Consider the following 23535-nt stretch of genomic DNA (forward strand, 5'->3'; position numbering starts at 1 on the left):
TCCTCTTCTGGATCATCCAAATGCACTCTAGCAAACTTCAGACAGGCCTGGACATGTACTGGCTTAAGCAGGGGGACACGTCTGGCACTGCAGGATTTGAGTCCCTGGCGGCGTAGTGTGTTACTGATGGTAGGCTTTGTTACTTTGGTCCCAGCTCTCTGCAGGTCATTCACTAGGTCCCCCGTGTGGTTCTGGGATTTTTGCTCACCGTTCTTGTGATCATTTTGACCCCACGGGGTGAAATCTTGCGTGGAGCCCCAGATCGAGGGAGATTATCAGTGGTCTTGTATGTCTTCCATTTCCTAATAATTGCTCCCACTGTTGATTTCTTCAAACCAAGCTGCTTACCTATTGCAGATTCAGTCTTCCCAGCCTGGTGCAGGTCTACAATTTTGTTTCTGGTGTCCTTTGACAGCTCTTTGGTCTTGGCCATAGTGGAGTTTGGAGTGTGACTGTTTGAGGTTGTGGACAGTTGTCTTTTATACTGATAACAAGTTCAAACAGGTGCCATTAATACAGGTAACGCGTGGAGGACAGAGGAGCCTCTTAAAGAAGAAGTTACAGGTCTGTGAGAGCCAGAAATCTTGCTTGTTTGTAGGTGACCAAATACTTATTTTCCACCATAATTTGCAAATAAATTCATTAAAAATCCTACAATGTGATTTTGATTTTTTTCTCTCTCAATTTGTCTGTCATAGTTGACGTGTACCTATGATGAAAATTACAGGCCTCTCTCATCTTTTTAAGTGGGAGAACTTGCACAATTGGTGGCTGACTAAATACTTTTTTTCCCCACTGTATATCATTTGTATCTATTTTTGGTTATTTGCAAACTTTGCCATAAAATGAGCAGCAGCAGTACAGAACCATCGCTAGACCGGAATTACACAAAAATATATATAAATGTGTTAGTTTTCTTCCAGACCCCCAAAAAATTGTATTCTAATGTGATATAAGCATTGACATCGACTCAGAACATCCAATTTCGTTGTTTCTCTATGAACAATTGTAATTTTGAGATTGAAAACTCCCAAAAAAATTCTAAAACCAGGAAAAATAAAACGGACAAAACTAAATTTGGGAAAATATACAACATAATTTGAGGGAAAAATCACGTAGTTTTTTTATTAACCATTTTTCCCCCAGGTATATTACAGAAAACAGTGCACTACTTTCTCTTGTATACTAAGGACCTAGGGAAGAGTTGCATGGGAGAGGAGAAGAAAGCTAGAAAGAAAATTGTAACTCGCTTTCATTATGATATGTGCCATTACCAGCCTTTCAAAGCACTTCATGATTACAGATGTTAGTGCTAAAGGGTGGTAGTCATTATGGAAGGTAGCCTTAGAGTTCTTGGGAACAGGAATGATGGTGGTCAGCTTGAGATGTGGGGATTACACTGGGACAAGAAGAGGTTGAAAATGACAGTGAAGATGCCTGCCAACTGGTCTGAGCATGCTCTGAGAACATGTGCATTGAGCATTGGAGCCGGTGTAATAAGATTCCACCATGTTCCTATATTGTCCTTTTGCTTGTTTGATGGCTCTGCGGAGGTCGTAGCGGGACTTCTTGTACTTGTTCGTGTCCTCAGCCGTGGCTTTGGGGTTGGCTGCGATAGTCCTGTGTGCGGTAGCTCTGTCCTTTAGCTTAGCACGTTCCTCGTTGTTAATCCAGGGCTTTTGATTGGGGAAGCAGGAAACCTTTACTGTGGGGACAACGTTGATGATGCATTTCCTGATGACGCCCGAGACAGTGGTGGTTAGGTCGTCGATGCTATCGGCGGAGTCACACAACATATTCCAGTCAGCGCTAGCAAAGCAGTCCTGCATTATACTGTTGCCTCCAATTTGGAGGACCATTTCTCTACGGAGCGCATAACGGGTACTTGCTGTTTGAGCTTCTGTTTGTTAACAGGAAGCAGGAGTATAGAGACATGATCTGATTTGCCGAAGGAGGGACGAGGGATGGCCTTGTATGCTTGGTTGTGTGTTGAGTAACAGTGGCCTAGGAGATGTGTTGATAGAAGTTGGGCATCACGTGTCTTAGTGACGCGGAAATTAAAATAACCGGTAACAAGAAAAGCAGCCTCCGGGTGCATGGTTTCCTGCTTTTTTATAGCCTCATACAGTTAGCTAAGTGTCAGCTTGTTATTGTTGTCCTGAGGTGGAATATATACAGCAGTCATGATAACAGATAAACTCTCTCGGGAGGTAGAAGAATTTGACCATCAGGTATTCCAAGACGAGTGAACAATGGGTCAAGACTTCCACTGCACTAGAGTCTGCACACCATCTGTTGTTGAGGAAGAGACATAACCCTCCCCCTCTGGATTTCTCTGAATCCAATGACATGTCCGCTTGAAGAATAGAGAATCCGTCGAGTTGGATAGCCATGTGGGGTATCTTGCCCGAAAGCAATGTAAAAAAAAAAAAAGGATAATATTGCAGTTACAAGAGTGCCGGAGGTCATCCATCTTATTGGCCAATAGAATGGAGGGAAGTGGTGGCCATTTTTCCCTTCGCCTTAGTCGCAGGACACAGGACACCCGATCTATTGCCTCTTTGTCGCCGGTGTTTCCTCTTAGGTAGCACGTAGATTGGATCGGAGGTACATAAAGAGCCCAGGCCGGATCAGTCGAAGTCGAAGCCGAAATTGAGGTTAGTAACTGCTGATCTGATGTTCAAAGGTTGTTGTTGATCATAAGAAATGACATCGGATACATTTCATGCAACAACAAAAAAAAGATAAACGCCAAAATAATCACAAAATAGCAAAGTTGGGTTGGAACTCTCAAGACGGCAGCCATACAGTATGGCACCATCTCATGGGTTTGTGGTAAGTGAGTGGAGAGAGTGAGTAGATACGATTGGGACTGACCCCTCAGTGGAGGCACACTGTAGCATGCCAGGCTGTATGACTCTAATCCATTTGAATAGGAACCTCTAACAGAATGCTAATGAGGGAGCTAGCGTGGCTCCATGATCTGTCTGATCTCATATCATCATCCACAGGGCTGATCTTCATTTCCCTGACACATGTTCCTGTGTGTGTGTCTGTGTGTGTGATTGTGTGTGTGTGTGTGATTGCGTGTGTGTGTGTGTTATCTTCAAAATGTAATGACTGTCGTTATAGGCTTTTTGCAGAGTATGTTTGCCACCAGTCTAGGAATGCTTCAGCTAAGAACTAAAGGGTGGAAAACATATTGCAACTGGTGGCGCAGTGGTCTAAGGCACTGCATCGCAGTGCTAGCTGTGCCACTAGAGATCCTGGTTCAAATCCAGGCTCTGTCGTAGCCGGCCGCGACCGGGAGACCCACGGGGCGGCGCACAATTGGCCCAGCGTCGTCCAGGGTAGGGGAGGGAATGGCCGGCAGGGATGTAGCTCAGTTGGTAGAGCATGGTGTTTGCAACGCCAGGGTTATGGGTTTGATTCCCACGGGGGGCCAGTATGAAAAATAAAAATGTATACACTCACTAACTGTAAGTCGCTCTGGATAAGAGTGTCTGCTAAATGACTAAAATGTCAAATGTAAATGGTGATCAGTAAAACCCAAGCTGCAGATCCACTTGTTTTCAAGTTACAGACTACCTGTTGATAGAGTTAGTACAAAATGATGTGTACTTTGCTTAGTAGTGAACTCAGTCCAAGTCTACTTTAAGCTCAACTTTCCAGCTGCTCATCCACATATGTTTTCCGATCTCCTGCTTCTACTTGTGCTTCTCTATTCACATTGACAAAGGCCCATAGTTGTGTATTTGGCAGAGCATGCATAATACTGCCCTGAAAGCAGCCATTAAAGGAAGAAAAGGGAAATAAGTCTATCTATTAATTGGATGGTTATTCAGGCTTTCTGTTTTTGGAAGCGGGCTCTAAAAATAAGTGAGCTGCAGCACAAGGGTCCTGTCTGTTGTGCACTACAACAGTCCATTTGATTTGATTTGATGTGAGCGAGCGCTCTGCCTGCCCTGAGAGTTGATAGGAAAAGCACTGTAGCCACTGAAACAGCCACTGAAAAAGACCTTAGGGAATGGAGGACACTGCCGTGGTAGGCTCTCATCAACAAAGTCAGTATAACACAGGGTACGTTTTTCAAAGTTTGTAAAATGGCTTTAAAATTATGAGTTCTGTACACATTCAGGGAAGTGCAACTGAGACACAAAACTAAAGCTTAGACATGAAAGTTGACTCAACTAATTAGGCATAAAAGTGATACTGAATCGCATGCCTACTTAGATCACTAATTCAGCCCAGACTCCACACTGGTAGTGCAAATATTTTGTCACTCGATCACCCTGTGCACAACACGATAATCACCACGCAATTACGTAATGTTTACCGCCGAGTGTCTGTTAAGCGTAAGCACTACTCCGACGACGCCATTCCAAGTTGCTTAAATATGCGTGTCACCAATTTGCAGTTGACACTGTGTAGTTTTGAGTGTTTTAATGTATGTTTTCACCGGCATGCTGTGACTGCAGCTGATTCCAGGCCAGTGCACTTACCCCAGGCATAGTGCCATGGCATAATGAGAAATTTGGTTCTGAATTTCACAATCTGACAGAATGCATTAAAGCCAGGCAGGGCTGCAGATGCAGTGGCAGTGGAATCAGCCAAGCCAAAGTGATGACTTTCCATTTCCCTCTCATTATATCATATATCATCCTGTTTCTGCTTAGAAAAATGACCGAATCCCACTAGGGGGGTCTTTCGGATTGTTTGCACACAGATGTCAAATTATGGCTATCATGGCTAGCACAGTGGCACTATTGACTCAGTAAACGTCATTATAAAGACTGACTTACTGTGTAATAACCAACAGCCTACAAGTGTAGACATTTTCTTACTCAAGAATTGCGGGTACAAAAGTGTCGAAAATGTTGATGATCAAGAAATCACACAACATTATTTTGGGATAATCGCAGTCATTAATTTGGTCAATTCACATATAGACTTATACAATGCAACTCCAACAATCAATCAAAATCCCTCGGTTGGGGAGTGGCACTCGAAAACGGAGTAACTAGTGGTACAAGTCTTAACACTTATTTTTCTTAAAACTGCATTGTTGGTTAAGTAAAAAATGGATAAATAGAAAATAAAAATAACATATAAATAAAGGGCAGCAGTAAAATAACAGTAGCGAGGCTATATACAGGGGGTACCGGTACAGAGTCAATGTGCGGGGGCACCGGCTAGTCGAGGTAATTGAGGTAATATGTACATGTAGGTAGAGTTAAAGTGACTATGCACAGATAATAAACAGAGAGTAGAAGCAGCGTAAAAGAGGGGGTGGGGGGAACAATGCAAATAGTCCGGGTAGCCATTTGATTAGCGGTTCACGAGTCTCATGGCTTGGGGGTAGAAGCTGTTAAGAAAGCTTTTGGACCTAGACTTGGCTCTCCGGTACCGCTTGCCGTGCGTTAGCAGAGAGAACAGTCTATGACTAGGGTGGCTGGAGTCTTTGACCATTTTTAAGGCCTTCCACTGACACCGCCTGGTATAGAGGTCCTGGATGGCAGGAAGCTTGGCCCCAGTGATGTACTGGGCCGTATGCACTACCCTCTGTGTGCCTTGCGGTCAGAGGCCGAGCAGTTGCCATACCAGGCAGTGATGCAACCAGTCAGGATGCTCTCGATGGTGCAGCTGTAGAACATTTTGAGGATCTGAAGACCCATGCCAAATCTTTTCAGACTTCTGAGGGGGAATAGGTTTTTGTCGTGCCCTCTTCACGACTGTCTTGGTGTGATTGGACCATGATAGTTTGTTGGTGATGTGGACACCATGGAACTTGAAGCTCTCAACCTGCTACACTACAGCCCCGTCGATGAGAATGGGGGCGTGCTCGGTCCTTCTTTTCCTGTTGTCCACAATCATCTCCTTTGTCTTGATCACGGTGAGGGAGAGGTTGTTATCCTGGCACCACACGGCAAGGTCTCTGACCTCCTCCCTATAGGCTGTCTCATCGTTGTCTGTGATCAGACCTACCACTGTTGTGTCGTTGGCAAACTTAATGATGGTGTTGGAGTCGTGCCTGGCCATGCAGTCATGGGTGAACAGGGAGTACAGGAGGGGACTGAGCACGCACCCCTGAGGGGTCCCCGTGTTGAGGATCAGCGTGGCAGATGTGTTGTTACCTGCCCTTACCACCTGGGGGCGGCCCGTCAGGATGTCCAGGATCCAGTTGCAGAGGGAGGTGTTTAGTCCCAGGGTCCTTAGCTTAGTGATGAGCTTTGAGGGCACTATGGTGTTGAACGCTGAGCTGTAGTCAATGAACAGCATTCTCACGTAGGTGTTCCTTTTGTTCAGGTGGGAAAGGGCAGTGTGGAGTGCAAAAGAGATTGGACCATCTGTGGATCTGTTGGGGTGGTATGCAAATTGGAGTGGGTCTAGGGTTTCTGGGATAACGGTGTTGATGTGAGCCATGACCAACCTTTCAAAGCACTTCATGGCTACAGACGTGAGTGCTACGGGTCGGTAGTCATTTAGGCAGGTTAACTTAGTGTTCTTGGGCACAGGGAATATGGTAGTCTGCTTGAAACATGTTGGTATTACAGACTCAGTCAGGGGCAGGTTGAAAATGTCAGTGAAGACACTTCCTGGTAATCTGTCTGGCCCTGTGGCCTTGTGAATGTTGACCTGTTTAAAGGTCTTACTCACATCGGCTACGGAGAGCCTGATCACACAGTCGTCCGGAACAGCTGATGCTCTCATGCATGCTTCAGTGTTGCTTGCCTCGAAGCAAGCATAGAAGTAATTTAGCTCGTCTGGAAGCTCATGCCTATCACTCACACACATCAAAAACTGCCAACAGATACCACGCAATTCATCAACGAGAAGCCTTGTATTTTTCACAATGCCTGTACTGGTGGCAGTAATAGCCTTTCTTATATTTCTCATGCAACAAATACGTACTTACCATTTGAGCAACAAATGAGTACAGCAGAACAACAATGTGCCCGTAATGTATCCATCCCCTGGCTGTGGTTCAATGTGGAGTAGTAGGCTACTGAATCAGAACTTTCATTTCATAGCAGTTTGACATGTAATAGTCACATTTCCTTCACTCAGTCATTCCCAGTGTAAACATTGTAGCTAGAACCATTAAAACCACTGTTCTGAACTAATATTTATACAAAACGTTTTATGGTCCATACACAGATCGGTACATAGCTACACATCCATAGTATACAGGTATTTTTATTCTCCACTACACAATAAGTAAGAAAATAGTTACTGCTACATTACCTGCATTGGCAAATATCTTCAATCTCTAACGTTAATGTTACGTTACTGCTACCTAACGGTGTTCTGTACATCACAGTGTTCCGTACACTTGACCTTATTTTAGCTCCAAAACATTTGAATATTTCCAGGTCAACTGTAACATTAATACCGTTGTAAAGCACAATTTCTCCCCTTTTGTCACGATCGTCGTAAGAACCGGACCAAGGCGCAGCGTGATAGGCGTACATCTTTTAATGAGTACTTTACACGATCAAACAAAACAACAAAACGATTCATGAAGTCTAAAGGTTCACCAACACAAACCTATACAGAACAAGATCCCACAAATGACAAGTGCCAAACAGGCTGCCTAAGTATGGTTCCCAATCAGAGACAACAAGCCACAGCTGCCTCTGATTGGGAACCACCCCGGCCAACATAGAAACACATGAACTAGAACAATAACATAGAACACAAAACATAGAAACTAACACCCTGGCTCAACATATAAGAGTCCCCAGAGCCAGGGCGTGACACCTTTCCAGCAAAATCAACGATGAGACCTCCACACTGACCGTCTCTGCATGATTGAAGAAGGCAATGGAGCTCCGCCGGGTCTTTTAAAATATGGTGGAGGGGGAAGCGAAGGCTACTTAGCGATAGTGAAAGGCGAAGATATGTTGTGTGGGGAATGCTTTTTTCACCTGATTTGTCCAACTTATCGCCTCTAAAATGTCAGTAAACACTATAAAGAGTTTATATGTCTCATTACAACCTATTTGAAGGTTTGTGTTGAATTTGAATAGGGGTTTTAGGGAGGCACTAACGTTATCTTCACAAGTAAACTGCGGCTGTCACGGCTTTTGATAGTCATGATAGCTCGCAGTGATGATGCGAAAAATGAACTATTGATTGAATTATCTATTGATGAACTCACAAGTAATTAACTTTACACTCACCATTGATAATGTCTTAATAAATAAATAAATACCTTTAAATATGTGAGTTACACAAAGTAGGGAACTTTATTTATAAAAATAAACAAATGTAATTGTATTATGACAGGAAATGTCTGGAAAGGGAAAGAGCCCAAGAAAATGAGTTTAATATTAGCCATAATAATATTAATATGAATACTCATTTAAACAAAAATCATGAATAATGAAGGTTTCTTATAAGTATATGGATAAGCATGTTTTTGCGAGAGAAGCGCTACCCCAGTGGAAAGACGCAGTAAGGCACACAATGAGTTTCATAATGCGTGCCGTACGTTACGTCGTGACGTGTCACGTCAGAGGAGTCCGTTTTTTCATATTTTCTCAAATACTATTGGTCCATTACCATGTCAATCAGCGCTTGAATACAAACGTAGCTTACACCCCGGATTTTGATGCCAAAACAGTCGATACAGTCCCATTAGTTTTCATTGCAGTCTTGTTTGAATGCCGCTGTTATGCAAAATGTGTACGGAACACCGTTAGGTAGCAGTACTACAATAAAGAACAATGACAAGTGATTGACTTTGAAATATGGATTTATGAACAGCAAGGCAAGCTTACAAAATTGTACATTCAATTTGCAGTAAATGCTTTAGCTAGCTTAGCTAGTCTTTACATCAACTGGGTTTCACAAGATGACAGCCTGGTTTGCTGGTTTGCTCAGGAGTCCCTAAAACATTAAACAAGATGAATAACAATTCATACAAAATGTATGTATACGCCCATATAGCAAGCTACATGTATAGGTAGTTGGCTAATGTTAGCTAGTCAGATAGCTTTTAAAATATAGATTTTTGTAAATTAACTTTATGACCAAAAAATATTCATTATAGTTTTTCTCTACATTAGCTAATATATTCCTCTTCACTGTACATTTTTTGCATGATTCGTTATGAAGTTATAATTCCTTACATTTGCCTCTATCCTAGTATTTTTGTCAGCTATCTTCCTGAAGCAACTTGAGAGCCTAGGGGTCGCAGAGCTTTATGGGAGTTTTGATAACCACGCGATAGGAAGTCTGCATGTCGATTCACTTCATTTGGAGGGCCAACTAGAGGGCTGAAAAAGCACTACCCCTCGCTCAAAGTTGAATTGGAACACCACTCCGACTCAATGTGGCTCACGGGATTGCGCAAAACGGAGTGGGATGGCTAAGTGGGAAGGCAAAGGGGGGGTATTGGGATTGAGCCAGTAAGTTCTTCTTCATGACATGACTAGGAGGACTAGCGTGTCTCTCACGCTCAGCCACGAGGTCAGAACTTCCTGCCATGTCAGACATAGTGTCATGACCCCGTGTAGCTCAGTTGGTAGAGCATGGCGCTTGCAACGCCAGGGTTGTGGGTTCGTTTCCCACGGGGGGCCAGTATGAAAAAAGTATGAAAATGTATGCACTCACTAACTGTAAGTCGCTCTGGATAAGAGTGTCTGCTAAAATGACTAAAATGTTTTGTTTTTTTTATGACAACGTTGATTTTAAAGGACACCCTTTTGATCCTGGGAAACATAAATCGCCTCTAGGAATCAACAGATCTGATTGGTCAGCCATGCGAGGGGGTGAAAGGTTGAGGTTTGGGAGGGATACCAGGTAGGGCTGGGCGGTATACCGTATTTTACTATTTACCGGTATTGATGTTTGTATTTTACCTCCTATAACGCTATTTGAATGTTTGGTTTGTTAAATGTGATATGCCGTGTGTAATGTCCATTTTTATAGTTTAAGCATGACTTGAGTCATCCCTCTCCACTCTCTCTCTCCCTCTCTCCATGCCGCTTTCCAAATAGACCTAGCCCCACCCCCTGTCCCTCAAAGAGCGCATTTGTTGTTGCTTGACCACGAGAAACTTGAGTTCAGTCTGCATGGTCAATGCAGCACATGCAACAATGTTGATGACAACGACGTTGTTTCCACTTTGCTTCTTAATATAAATCCAAAAGTGTTCTATAATTACACTATAAGGTTGTGTTTCTTACATCTGCAAACAGCTAGTTTGTCTTTTCTTAGCAAGGTTTAGCTAAATTATGTTAGCCGCTAATGCTACTCGCTTGTTAGCTGGCTAGCTAATATACAGTGCCTTCGGAAAGTATTCAGACCCCTTGACTTTCTCCACATTTTGTTACGTTACAGCCTTATTCTAAAATGTATTAAATTGTTTTTTTCCCTCATCAATCTACACACAATACCCCATAATGACAAAGCAAAAACAGGTTTTTAGAGACTTCAATGGAAATATCACAGTTCCATAAGTATTCAGACCCTTTACTCAGTACTTTGTTGAAGCACCGCTACAAGCTTGGCACACCTGTATTTGGGGAGTTTCTCCCATTCTTCTCTGCAGATCCTCTCAAGTTCTGTCAGGTTGGATGGGGAGTGTTGCTGCACAGCTATTTTCAGGTCCCTCCAGAGATGTTCGATCGGCTTCAAGTCCAGGCTCTGGCTGGGCCACATTTCTTGGTACCCTTCTCCAGATCTGTGCCTCAACACAATCCTGTCTTGGAGCTCTACAGCCAATTCGTTCGACCTCATGGCTTGGTTTTTGCTCTGGCATGCACTGTCAACTGTTGAACCTTATATAGACAGGTGTGTGCCTTTCCAAATCATGTCCAATCAATTGAATTTACCACAGGTGGACTCCAATCAAGTTGTAGAAACATCTCAAGGATGATCAATGGAAACAGGATGCACCTGAGCTCAATTTCGAGTCTCATAGCAAAGGGTCTGAATACTTATGTAAATAAGATATTTCAGTTTTTTTTTGTATAAAATTTGCAAAGATTTATAAAAACCTGTTTTCGCTTTGTCATTATGGGGTATTGTGTTTAGATTGTGGAACTAGTCAAGGGGTCTGAATACTTTCCGAAGAGAACAAAAGTAGCTGGCTAATACAGCCTGATACCAGTGATGGTGTAGGCCTAAATCAGCATGTTGTTTGTGCAACAATATCTTCTAAATCAAAGAGGAATAGGCGAAGCATGAATATGTTGGCTACATGAAGAAGCATTTCATGTAGCCAAAGATTATTGGGTCCCCTAGGAAACACTGACCAACACTTTGGTTCCTACACTATATATACAAAAGTATGTGGACACCCATTCCAATTAGTGGATTTGACTATTTCAGCCACACTCATTGCTGAGAGGTGTATAAAATTGAGCACACAGCCATGCAATCTCCATAGACAAACATTGGTAGAAGAATGGCCCGTACTGAAGAGCTCAGTGACTTTCAACGTGTCATTGTCATAGGATGCCACGTTTCCAACAAGTCATTTCGTCAAATTTCTGTCGTGCTAGAGCTGCCCCGGTTAACTGTAAGTGCTGTGTTTGTGAAGTGGAAACGTCTAGGAGCAACAACGGCTCAGCTGCGAAGTGGTAGGCCTCACAAGCTCACAGAATGGGACTGCCGAGAACATTAGCTTAACTGACCAATTCTGTAAATAGATATGGATGTGTTTTAACAAAACAAATAAGCAATTAGAGCAAATGTTCTTTACATATTGTACATGTTATCAGAGTGTTTAAATCTTGTAATTTGTTCTCTCAAAATATGGTGAGGTTAAACACTAGCTCTTGTTTGTTTTTCATCCACACTGGTTTATAAACACACATTAAGTCCAAACACTTACCTTGCCAACATACAGAGGTTCTTCGCCTGTGTACTCCTCCAGGACAAAGAATTGGTTCCATACCCAGCTGCGTTTGTGCCGGCGAAGCAGATTCCAGGGGCCTACAGCAGTGTGCTGGGCCTGGTTCTGGCCCCCAGAGGCGGAGATCAACCCCCAGCAGCCCAGCTCCCAGAGGGGAAGCAGCAGAGCAAGGAGAGTTCCTGCTCTCCACAAGCTTCGTGAGCCACACCACCACATTTAGGCCCCCTCCAACAAGCAACAAGCACAGGAGAGAATAAAATCACACAGCGGAGGAGAAAATGTCAAAATCCTCAGAGCCTGCTCCCAACTGTCCTCTTGACCCAATGTTTTCCAAAAAATAAAAATAAAAAAGACAAAGAGGATATAACCTTGAAGAAGAGAGCTTTGATTGTAGAAAAGGGAAAAAGTCAAGCTCTGTGTATTGGAGTAGTGCTGCTGTTCCTTGGTCTTGATTGTATACAAAAGCCTGGGTAATTCCCTCCACTTTGGAGACAGAGATTTGACACTGAAGGTGGATAGAGGGGGGATCAATAGTGACAGGGAAGCTTGCTTCTTCACCACAGAGGTGGAGTAATTGGCACCTATCAGAGAGAGAGAGAGAGAGAGAGAGAGAGAGAGAGAGAGAGAGAGAGAGAGAGAGAGAGAGAGAGAGAGAGAGAGAGAGAGAGAGAGAGAGAGAGAGAGAGAGAGAGAGAGAGAGAGAGCCGTCAGCAAAATTGCCTCGGTGACCGCAGTCACACAGACAGCAAGTAATGTGCTTGCTAATACAATGATAATTACATTTTTCAACCACAGATAAGGACATTGACTAAAAATGAAAATATGGTAAATACCATCAACAACGTCCTGCAGGGACCCATTCAGTTCTACATACTAACCTACATTCCCATTATGACAAAACCAAATTGAGTGAGGTCAAATGTTAATAAGAATGTGAATGAGGCTAAATTACCTGGCTTTTCAATCTACACAAGCAAAGCAATTTCTACATTCACGGAAACAATAATGGCTGGCCGGAATAACAATTAAGTGTCGTTTCAGCCTTCTTTCATGCTGAATTCCCATTACCGAGGTTTTACCTTTTCCAAAGTTGTTATCTTGTATAAGAGTACAAAGTAATAGCACAATGGCTCTCCGCCTGACAGTAACAAGGCTCATGATCTGTGTGGCAAACCCTCATCCACAAGATTAAAAATAAATCTGAGCTGTCAGTAACGTGACAGACTGGCTCCAGTTCTGACCTGAACACCCAGCAGTCTGTTTGTGTGTGTGAGGACTGCGGAGCGCCGCATAAGAACATGCAATGGGATCTCAGCCGCCATCATGCTACTGCATGGGAATGACTACCAACAACCAATAATGCATTTAGGAACTAGTGGAAGTAGTGAAATAGACTTATGACCAATTGTTGTCTAGGCCTTCATCACGCCTTATCCCAGCGACACCACCATTGGAGAATTATTAACTGAGCAGTATACTGTGACTGTGACTTCATCACTTTATTGTGTTGTTATCTAGTTAAGAGCTGAGCAGGCTTAGCCACAAAATACTGTAATAGCATTTAATGACAGTGTGAAAACTCTCAAAAGTCAGTTCATTCACCAGTATAGAATGGAACACACGTGAATGACCAGATATCACTTGACTTCACAATTCAAGTCAGTCAGAAGAAAGCCCACCATAATATCCAAGAGGCCTGCTAAAACTGAAAGCAAGCTCTTAAGAAACAGAAACCTAGAGTCTAGAGTCTTTACTGCACGTACATTTCCACCCTGACCTGTCTTTTTCTCTCCTCTACGTATACTATTGGGAGGTGCCTTGGCCAATAGAGATAATTGCCTTGGCACGCAATGACCTCTCTCTTCTCACACAGTCTCTCTAGCACTCATTGGTTTTCTCCTCATCCTCCCCGGGAGCCAAGTAAAAACAGCTAACACCACATCCTGTTGGAAGTCATTTTCTCTGCTCCACTCGTGCCTTAACGAAGTAATTATAAAGTGCTGATAATTAAAGGGAAATTCACCTCTATTTCACTATATATGTCCATTAATGTGTTATTAACATATCATATGTGTCATAGAAATTTAGAATTTTCTCACTACATGCAAATACGAGCAGTTCTGCATCTCACCGGTAGAAACGGGCCAGCTGCATTTCCTGGTTGTAAGCTAACCACAATATCCAGAATTCACACGATTTCAGGACGTGGAAGACCACCCCGTGGAGGTGCATCCAATTGATGTGAGAAATATCAAAATGTCTGTGTTTGTAGCCTGCAGCCAGAGGATTTCGAAACGGAACTGTAGTCTGAACTGATTGGGTTGGTGTGAAGTGTGACCCAGGTGCGGTGCAGGATAGACAGTAGGCAGTAGGCAGAGATGGTGAAACAAGGATCTTTACTGGTGGTCCCAAAACCAGGATACAAAATAACAGACTTGTCACGATAAAATAAAGGAGGAGCAAATTGGTCTCCAAAAACAGGCTGACAGCAAACATACGAAATACTAACTACGACTGAAAACAACAATCAAACAGGGAGAACACTTCTCAAGGACCTGTACATACATCTCGCGATCAGACACTGATTAGTACTGTTTGGCATCGAGAAACTAGCAGAGAAAACAGAGCAAGGGAACACAGGGAAGTGAGGGCTTCAATACACAGGTGAACAGGTAGACACAGGTGACACCAATAGGATAATGATTAGTCCAGACTGTGAGTGAGGAGGTGCCTAAGGTTGTCGGAGGATGACACCTAGTGGGTCACTCCGGAACTGCGACCCCCTCCTGTAACAGGTTGCCATGTCATCGGACGTTGAAAAGTGATGCTATTCCATTGATTTTCCCTTTCACTTCAAACAGGAAAGCATCCGCACAGCAGAACATCAGCACAGCAGAAAAGAGGACAAGCTGAGGTAAGGTAGCTAATGTTACCTAGCTAACTTGCTAGCTAGCGAACTACATTTGTTTATCTAAACCAAAATCTAGCTATCTAGCTTTCATAATACTTTGGCTAGACATTCCAAAGCATATCAAAATAATTAGCCAGCTGCTATCTGACGATGTAATTTGTAACTTTGCAAGCTAACATTAGCTTCGTTAGGTTACGTTAGCTAACCATTAGCTAGCTAGCTAACTACCACAGAGGCTAACGTGACTGTGTTCTATTTAGAGTCCGATCCCATCAACATCTGCAGAGGCATCCACATGAAGTTCAGCACCAGGAACTAGTGTAAGTCACCTTTTAAAATCTTACTCAAATCGACTAAATCTTTCCATGAGTCCATGATGAGCAAATACATATACTGGAGCTAGGCATAAACATGGTCTGTGTCTTGCTGTTATAGTTGGTATTTTTAAAAGTAGGCTAGCTATAACTTCTACTGTAGTTTTCTCTGTATTTTGGAGGCTTAGTTGATTGTTCAGGCAAGGCTTGAAGTCTGAATTGGAGAAAGGGAGGTATTAGAAAGGAGGGGATGGTGTGGATGACTGGCTGGTGTCTGTTGGGGGTGGGTATTGTGTGTGAAGGTTAGTATGCATGATCTATTGACATGAAAAAAAGCACCAATACACTAAAATGTCTACAAGACAAGTGCTCATCAAACGTTCAAACCCTTGCAGTCAATTATTTGGCATGGGGGAAAGGGGCTGTTTGTATACTCTTCTAGCCTATTCACTCTATTGTTGACAATGCTTGTCTGCTCAACAGCACAACTGTAGGTGCTCATACACAACAATACACGATTAGACTGTATACAGATCAAGCCCCCTCAAACTTTTCACACCTTTGCTAACGGCCCATCTCAAGCTGTCATCAAGGCAAAGGGTGGCTTTTTGAAGAATCTCAAATGTAAATTTTATTTTGATTTGTTTAACACTTTTTTGGTTACTACATGATTCCATATGTGTTCTTTTATAGTTTTGATGTCTTCACAATTATTCTACAATGCCCGGACGTTTTTCACGGAATAATACTGCACCTAGTTAGCTAGATGAATAAACTAAGTTAGTCTATTCCTAGAAAACATTGAACCGCTGTAGTTTACAACAATTATAGTTTCTGAGGTGGAAGTTGGGAGAGTTATATTTGGGAGTTGTGGTGAGGGAGGCCCCGCTCTCTCCTTTCCCAGATGTTTAGTTCATTTCATTCCGATCTCCTCTGCATTATTGTAGCCATCTGCTACAGCCTGTCAACTATGCCTCTGCCTATCCCTGTTCTCTCCTCTCCGCACAGGCTACACAAACGCCTCACACCGCGTGGCTGCTGCCTCTCTAACCTGGTGGTCCCTGCACGTACGACCCACGTGGAGTTCCAGGTCTCAGGCAGCCTCTGGAACTGCCGTTCTGCTGCCAACAAGGCAGAGTTCATCTCAGCCTATACTACCCTCCAGTCCCTCGACTTCTTGGCGCTGACGGAAACATGGATTACCACTGAAAACACTGCTACTCCTGCTGCTCTCTCCTCGTCTGACCATGTGTTCTCGCATACCCTGAGAGCATCTGGTCAGCGGGGTGGTGGCACAGGAATCCTCATCTCTCCCAAGTGGACATTCTCAATTTTTCCCCTGACCCATCTGTCTATCTCCTCATTTGAATTCCATGCTGTCACAGTCACTAGCCCATTTAAGCTTAATATCCTTGTCATCTATCGCCCTCCAGGTTCCCTTGGAGAGTTCATCAATGAGCTTGACGCCTTGATAAGTTCCTTTCCTGAGGATGGCTCACCCATCACAGTTCTGGGGGATTTCAACCTCCCTACGTCTACATTTGACTCATTTCTCTCTGCCTCCTTCTTTCCACTCCTCTCCTCTTTTGACCTCACCCTCTCACCGTCCCCCCCTACTCACAAGGCAGGCAATACGCTTGACCTCATCTTTACTAGATGCTGTTGTTCTACTAATCTCACTGCAACTCCCCTCCAAGTCTCCGACCACTACTTTGTATCCTTTTCTCTCTCCCTCTCCTCCAACACTACTCAATCTGCCCCTACACAGATGGTAATGTGCCGTCGCAACCTTCGCTCTCTCTCTCCCGTTACTCTCTCCTCTTCCATCCTATCATCTCTTCCCTCTGCTCAATCCTTCTCCCTCCAATCTCCTGATTCTGCCTCCTCAACCCTCCTCTCCTCCCTTTCTGCATCCTTTGACTCTCTATGTCCCCTATCCTCCCGGCCGGCTCGGTCCTCCCCTCCAGCTCCATGGCTTGATGACTCATTACGAGCTCACAGAACAGAGCTCCGGGCAGCTGAGGGGAAATGGAAGAAAACTATACTCCCTGCGGACCTGGCATCTTTTCACTCCCTCCTCTCTACATTTCCTTCATCTGTTTCTGCTGCTATGGCCACTTTCTACCACTCTAAATTCCAAGCATCTGACTCTAACCCTAGGAAGCTCTTTGCCACATTCTCCTCCCTGCTGAATCCCCCCTCTGTGGATGAATTCGTCAACCATTTTGAAAAGAAGGTTGACGACATCCGATCCTCGTTTGTTAAGTCAAATGACACTGCTGGTCCTGCTCACACTGCCCTACCCTATGCTTTGACTTCTTTCTCCCCTCTCTCTCCAGATAAAATCTTGCGACTTGTGACGGCAGGCCGCCCAACAACCTGCCCACTTGACCCTATCCCCTCCTCTCTTCTCCAGACCATCTCCGGTGACCTTCTCCCTTACCTCACCTCGCTGATCAACTCATCCTTGACTGCTGGCTATGTCCCTTCCGTCTTCAAGAGAGCGAGAGTTGCACCCCTTCTCAAAAAACCAACACTCGATCCCTCTGATGTCAACAACTACAGACCAGTATCCCTTCTTTCTTTTCTCTCCAAAACTATTGAGCGTGCCGTCTTTAGCCAACTCTCTTGCTATCTCTCTCAGAATGACCTTCTTGATCCAAACCAGTCAGGTTTCAAGACTGGTCATTCAACTGAGACTGCTCTTCTCTGTGTCACGGAGGCTCTCTGCACTGCTAAAGCTAACTCTCTCTCCTCTGCTCTTGTCCTTCTAGACCTGTCTGCTGCCTTTGATACTGTGAACCATCAGATCCTCCTCTCCACCCTCTCCGAGCTGGGCATCTCCGGCGCGGCTCACTCTTGGATTGTGTCCTACCTGACTGGTCGCTCCTACCAAGTGGCGTGGCGAGAAGCTGTCTCCGCACCACGTGCTCTCACCACTGGTGTCCCCAGGGCTCAGTTCTAGGCCCTCTCCTATTCTCGCTATACACCAAGTCACTTGGCTCTGTCATATCCTCACATGGCCTCTCCTATCATTGCTACGCTGACGACACACAACTAATCTTCTCCTTTCCCCGTTCTGATAACCAGGTGGCGAATCGCATCTCTGCATGTCTGGCAGACATATCAGTATGGATGACGGATCACCACCTCAAGCTGAACCTTGGCAAGACAGAGCTGCTCTTCCTCCCGGGGAAGGACTGCCTGTTCCATGATCTCGCTATCACGGTTGACAACTCCGTTGTGTCCTCCTCCCAGAGTGCGAAGAGCCTTGGCGTGACCCTGGACAACACCCTGTCGTTCTCCGCTAACATCAAGGTGGTGACCCGATCCTGTAGGTTCATGCTCTACAACATTCGGAGAGTACGACCCTGCCTTACACAGGAAGCGGCACAGGTCCTAATCCAGGCACTTGTCATCTCCCGTCTGGATTACTGCAACTCGCTGTTGGCTGGGCTCCCTGCCTGTGCCATTAAGCCCCTACAACTCATCCAGAATGCCGCAGCCCGTCTGGTGTTCAACCTTCCCAAGTTCTCTCACATCACCCCGCTCCTCCGCACACTCCACTGGCTTCCAGTTGATGCTCGCATCTGCTACAAGACCATGGTGCTTGCCTACGGAGCTGTGAGGGGAACGGCACCTCCGTACCTTCAGGTTCTGATCAGTCCCTACACCCAAACGAGGGCACTGCGTTCATCCACCTCTGGCCTGCTGGCTCCCCTACCTCTGCGGAAGCATAGTTCCCGCTCAGCCCAGTCAAAACTGTTCGCTGCTCTGGCACCCCAATGGTGGAACAAGCTCCCTCACGACGCCAGGACAGCGGAGTCACTCACCACCTTCCGGAGACATTTGAAACCCCACCTCTTTAAGGAATACCTGGGATAGGATAAAGTAATTATTCTACCCCCCCCCCCCCTTACCCCAAAAAAATTTATTTAAAAAAAAATACAAAAAAAAAACCATTGTAAAGTGGTTATCCCACTGGCTATAAGGTGAGTGCACCTATTTGTAAGTCGCTCTGGATAAGAGCGTCTGCTAAATGACGTAAATGTAAATGTAAATGTAGAATATAGTAAAAATAAAGAACAACCATTGAATGAGTAGGTGTGTCCTAACGTTTGACTGGTACTGTATGTACAGTATAAAATTATGTTTTATATAATATTATTTACAAGTGTACTGACAAGTAACTAAATGATTCCAGCTGCATCAGAAACCAATGAAGTGTTGACTTCAAGTTCTTGATCAATTCATTGTGATATTCTAGATTCAGTCTTACTGCTAAAACAAATGATTCAGTTGGTTTATCTTTTAATAAACCTGTTGTTAATCATGGACAATTGTTGTGTACTGTCTGTATTCCTACTGTAGCAGCATGGTGTAGAATATGAGACATCTCACAGACACACATTATAGTTAGGTATAGTTAGGTTTATACAAAGTGTGGGTCTAATCCCGAATGTTGATTGGTTAAAACTGCATTCCAGCCGTTGTCTATTCCACAAGTTATCACCGGCTAAATCTATGACGTTAAAATGCCTATTTACTCTGTTACATCTGACTGCGCAATCCACTGTCTCATCAGCACAGCCAGGCAATTTATAAACTTGATCTCCACTATAAAAAGCATCTAGATATTATCTCACATTTCTTTCAGACGAACATTTAGTTTTCAACAGTGGAGATTTGTATAAACCACATTGTTTCAATATTCAAATTCGATCTCCAGCTGTCGCATAGTAATGAACGTGTCGGGAGTCCGGATGAGACAAACAGGCAAGCAGCTTTTCTCAGCCAGTCGAAATCATGAATCAGCATCATTTTTATGGATATATACAATGAAATATCAATAGAAAACAGGTCAAATGAAACGAAGTGCTGCTAGCAGTCTTTCCATTTTCAGTTTGAAGTGATTGTGTTAGCTGTGTTGTTGGTTAGCTCCTGTGAACAACAGTATCCTGACGAGAGAGCACATTTTCTATGCCAGGTGAAATCGCGCCTCATTAGCTCATTGTTATGTATGTATCCACATAAATGTTACTAGAAAATATCTTAAACAAATTCAAATGCAGCTACTTTGTTGTTATTCTGGCTGCATTGTTTGACATGACTGTAAGTTAGCCGTAGTTGGTTAGCTAGCTAGCAAGCAAGGGATAAGAACATTGCCAGCCAGTATGGCAATAGAACATTTAGAACGAACGACTGGGTTGCATCCATAGATACAGAACAAAAAGACTTAACAACTGGGTCGCATCTGTGGCAACCGAACCGATAGAACAAACAACCAGCCGGCTTGGGTAGCAAACATAGATTTGTGTCGGGACTATATCTTGTGGAAGGATGAAATAGTATGAATAAATGAATGAAAATATGTTAAACATTATTTGAATATGTTGGTAACCCGTTGTATAAAAGTGATAATACCCTCGAAGCTGGTGTTTGGCCTAACAACACCTGTGCCAATATATCCTCCAAACACCAGCTTCTCTGGCATTATCACTGAAATAGTTACTCCAAGACTAATATGTGTCATCAAGCCAAAGTAATTCCTTTACTCTCCGCCATCATCATCAAAAAATGTATCCAGTTTTGCTCTGAATAAGTAGAACAGAGGGTAGCTTAGCTAGCTATAATGTTAGACTACAGTACATTTTAGGTATAGCAAACACAGCTAGCTAGCTAATGGCTGAATCGATCACCAAATTGTACTGTACAACACTGCCTCATGTAAAAAGAGAGCTTAAATTGCTAGCTAGCTACCGACTGCAAAACAACTTCCTTGTTTGTCATTTACCCTCTAGGCTGCTGCCGTTGATTGCTGGTCTTGCAATTATTTTCTCGCTGTCTCAACTCCTCTTCAGTGTATTCCGGCTCAAATAAATAGGGTTGTATGTTCCTATGTAAAAGAACATAAAAAAATATGGTTATCCAGAGGAATAGGAATCTTCAGAAGCAGCCATTGTGTGTTTAGCAATCTCAGTAACATATATCCTGTGAACCTGTAAACCACTACCACCCCCGTTTTGAAAAGCCTGCCTTCAAAGGTGTGAACAAGGAAGTATGGCACCCGTCAGGCTGTAATTTTTACAAAGCCCGGGAAAATAAGTCAGCCTAGATATCCTGCAATGTCCTGGCAGATAGGAACATCGTTTATTCAAGTCCAACGGCTCTATTGAACAAGGACAACCATAGCTAATCGCTGCTAGCGTGATCGTGCAATCGGCAAAACACAAAGGCCACAATAATTGCTACAAAACATGACTGCATTCATTTTTAGATCAGACAGCAGACTCAATCAACCAATGATGTCATTGGTCAAACTCTCCCGCCGCAAAAATAAAAAAATACAGGTATAGTGCATAATTATGTCTGAAACCTAATTAAGGACTTCTGGTCCCCACAAGGATAGTAAAACCAAAAAACACACACACATACACAGACACAGGCGAAAAGTAAATGCAAAGTTCCTGCATCGACCTGCCTCAGCAAAGACAATTGAATGGCAGTCAGCAGTGGAAAGTGGAACAGATCTGGCTGGAGGGCAGAAAGAGCCAAGAGAGCCATGGAGGCAGAGGCAGGTTGGTTTAGACTTTGGTATTGTGTCGGCGAGGATCTACCCAGCAGTAGTCCCACAGTAGGGAACTGGGAATGAGTTGTAGTGAGAGTCAGGGGCTCGTAGATGCAATGCACATCAATAAGAAGCGAGAGAGAGAGGGAGGGATGGAAGAAGAGCAGCTGTTTACAACCTTCAGTGTCCTGGATACATTTCTGTTTTGTTTTGCTTGTAGAATGCAGTTGTACTTCCACCATTTGCACTTGATGGAAAAGGATATAACAAAAGCATCACCTTACAAATCACTGTCTTGGAAGGTGTTCAGCTGCTTTACAAGAGCAGTAGTGAGAGACAGAAATTAGAGTGTTGGAGAGAGTGATTAAGTAAATATGAATCTGCATCATGTATCAAGGCTCTCTCTCTCCCCCACTCTCCTTTTCTCTCCCGCTTTCTCTCCCTCCACATCTCTCTCTCTCTCTTTTTCTCACTGAGGTCTCTAATCCCATTTGCCCTCCTCACAACGGGATTACGAGTGCTTAGTAACCAGTCACTAATTTCCGCCCTTTCATATACTCTGCCAGCAGCTTGTACATTGTATACCCAGGGTAGTTAAAATCCACACAATTAACAAGTAGTTAAAATCCATACAATTTGCATTTCACCACTCCATATTGGACCCCTCGTCTGATGGCTATAGCCTCGTATAAACTCAGTAAGGTTAATATTGGACAAGGCTTCCCAATATACAAACTGAGACAACTCCCTATTCACCGAATAATATAATATTGTACTGGAAATGATGGAGCCCTAAGGAGTTCAATACAGCTGCTTGTTTTCTAAAGCTGATTTGGAGCGATTTTCAACCAAGTGTAACGATCCCGGCAGTCTGAGTCGGGTCCTGTCTGTGGACTAGTTTTTCTGCTCGGGATCTCCAGTTTCCCGAGGGTTCTGGAACGCTCCGGGGAGCTCTCTTGATTTCCGCACCTGCATCCCATCAGCAATCTGCACACCTGGTCCTGATCATCACCCTTCTTAGGCTCTGGCCTAACATCCATTCCCTGCCGGATCGTTAGCCATGAACATCACTCGTCCGGAACCTTCATCCAACCTCTGCCTGGTGGTCGGCGGCTGCCGAGCCATGATTGGATCAACCACTGCACCCCCAACAACTAATCAACGCCGCCCGCTCTGTTCCCTGGATTATTCAGCATCACTCTTGAATTTGTAAATAAACACTCACCTTCGTTTCTACTTACCTTGTCCTGGTCTGCTTCTGGGTTCTGGCTTTGTAACTCGTGACAGAACGATCCGGCCAGTAATGAACCCAGCGGACCTGGACTCTGTTCGCCATGCCATTTCCCATCAGGAGAAGATGTTGGGACAACATAGCACGGCACTACAGGAGATAGCGTTGTCAGTTCGGAACCTTTCTACCGGTCTGACGGAGGTCCATAACCAGCGCAAGTTTCCGGTGGAGGATCCACTACCGGTTTCACCCATCTCGCCTGCCGCGTCTGGAGCTGTGTCCTTCCGTGAGCCCAAGGTTCCGACGCCGGATAAATATGAGGGGGAGCTGGGAAGATGCCGTTCTTTCCTTATGCAGTGTGGGTTAGTGTTCGATCTACAGCCCTACTCTTATGCCACAGACAAGGCTAGGATAGCCTTTGTGATTGAGTTGCTGCGTGGTCGAGCGCTGGAGTGGGCTTCAGCCGTTTGGGAACGACAAGACCCCTGCATGGCTTCATACCAGGGGTTCACGGCCGAGATGAGGAAGCTCTTCGACCATTCCGTCCGAGGGAGGGACGCAGCTAGGCGCCTGTTTTCGCTTCACCAAGGAACTCGCAGCGTGGCCGACTTCGTGATCGAGTTCAAGACGTTGGCTGTGGAGAGT

General features: G+C 44.3%; 1 protein-coding gene across 1 annotated transcript in view; it reads right to left on the reverse strand.

Moving 5' to 3' along the window:
- The window catches only part of LOC121550060 (cadherin-7-like), a 200304-nt gene that overhangs the window by 151072 nt on the left and 25697 nt on the right, over window positions 1–23535 (reverse strand). Inside the window, exon 2 of the mRNA XM_041862168.1 lies at window positions 11846–12447. Within this exon, the coding sequence (XP_041718102.1) occupies window positions 11846–12082 (237 nt within the window). The 5' untranslated portion in view covers window positions 12083–12447. The remainder of the gene's footprint in view (window positions 1–11845; window positions 12448–23535) is intronic.

This window comes from Coregonus clupeaformis, chromosome 34 (assembly GCF_020615455.1).
Source record: "Coregonus clupeaformis isolate EN_2021a chromosome 34, ASM2061545v1, whole genome shotgun sequence".
Lineage (NCBI taxonomy): Eukaryota > Metazoa > Chordata > Actinopteri > Salmoniformes > Salmonidae > Coregonus > Coregonus clupeaformis.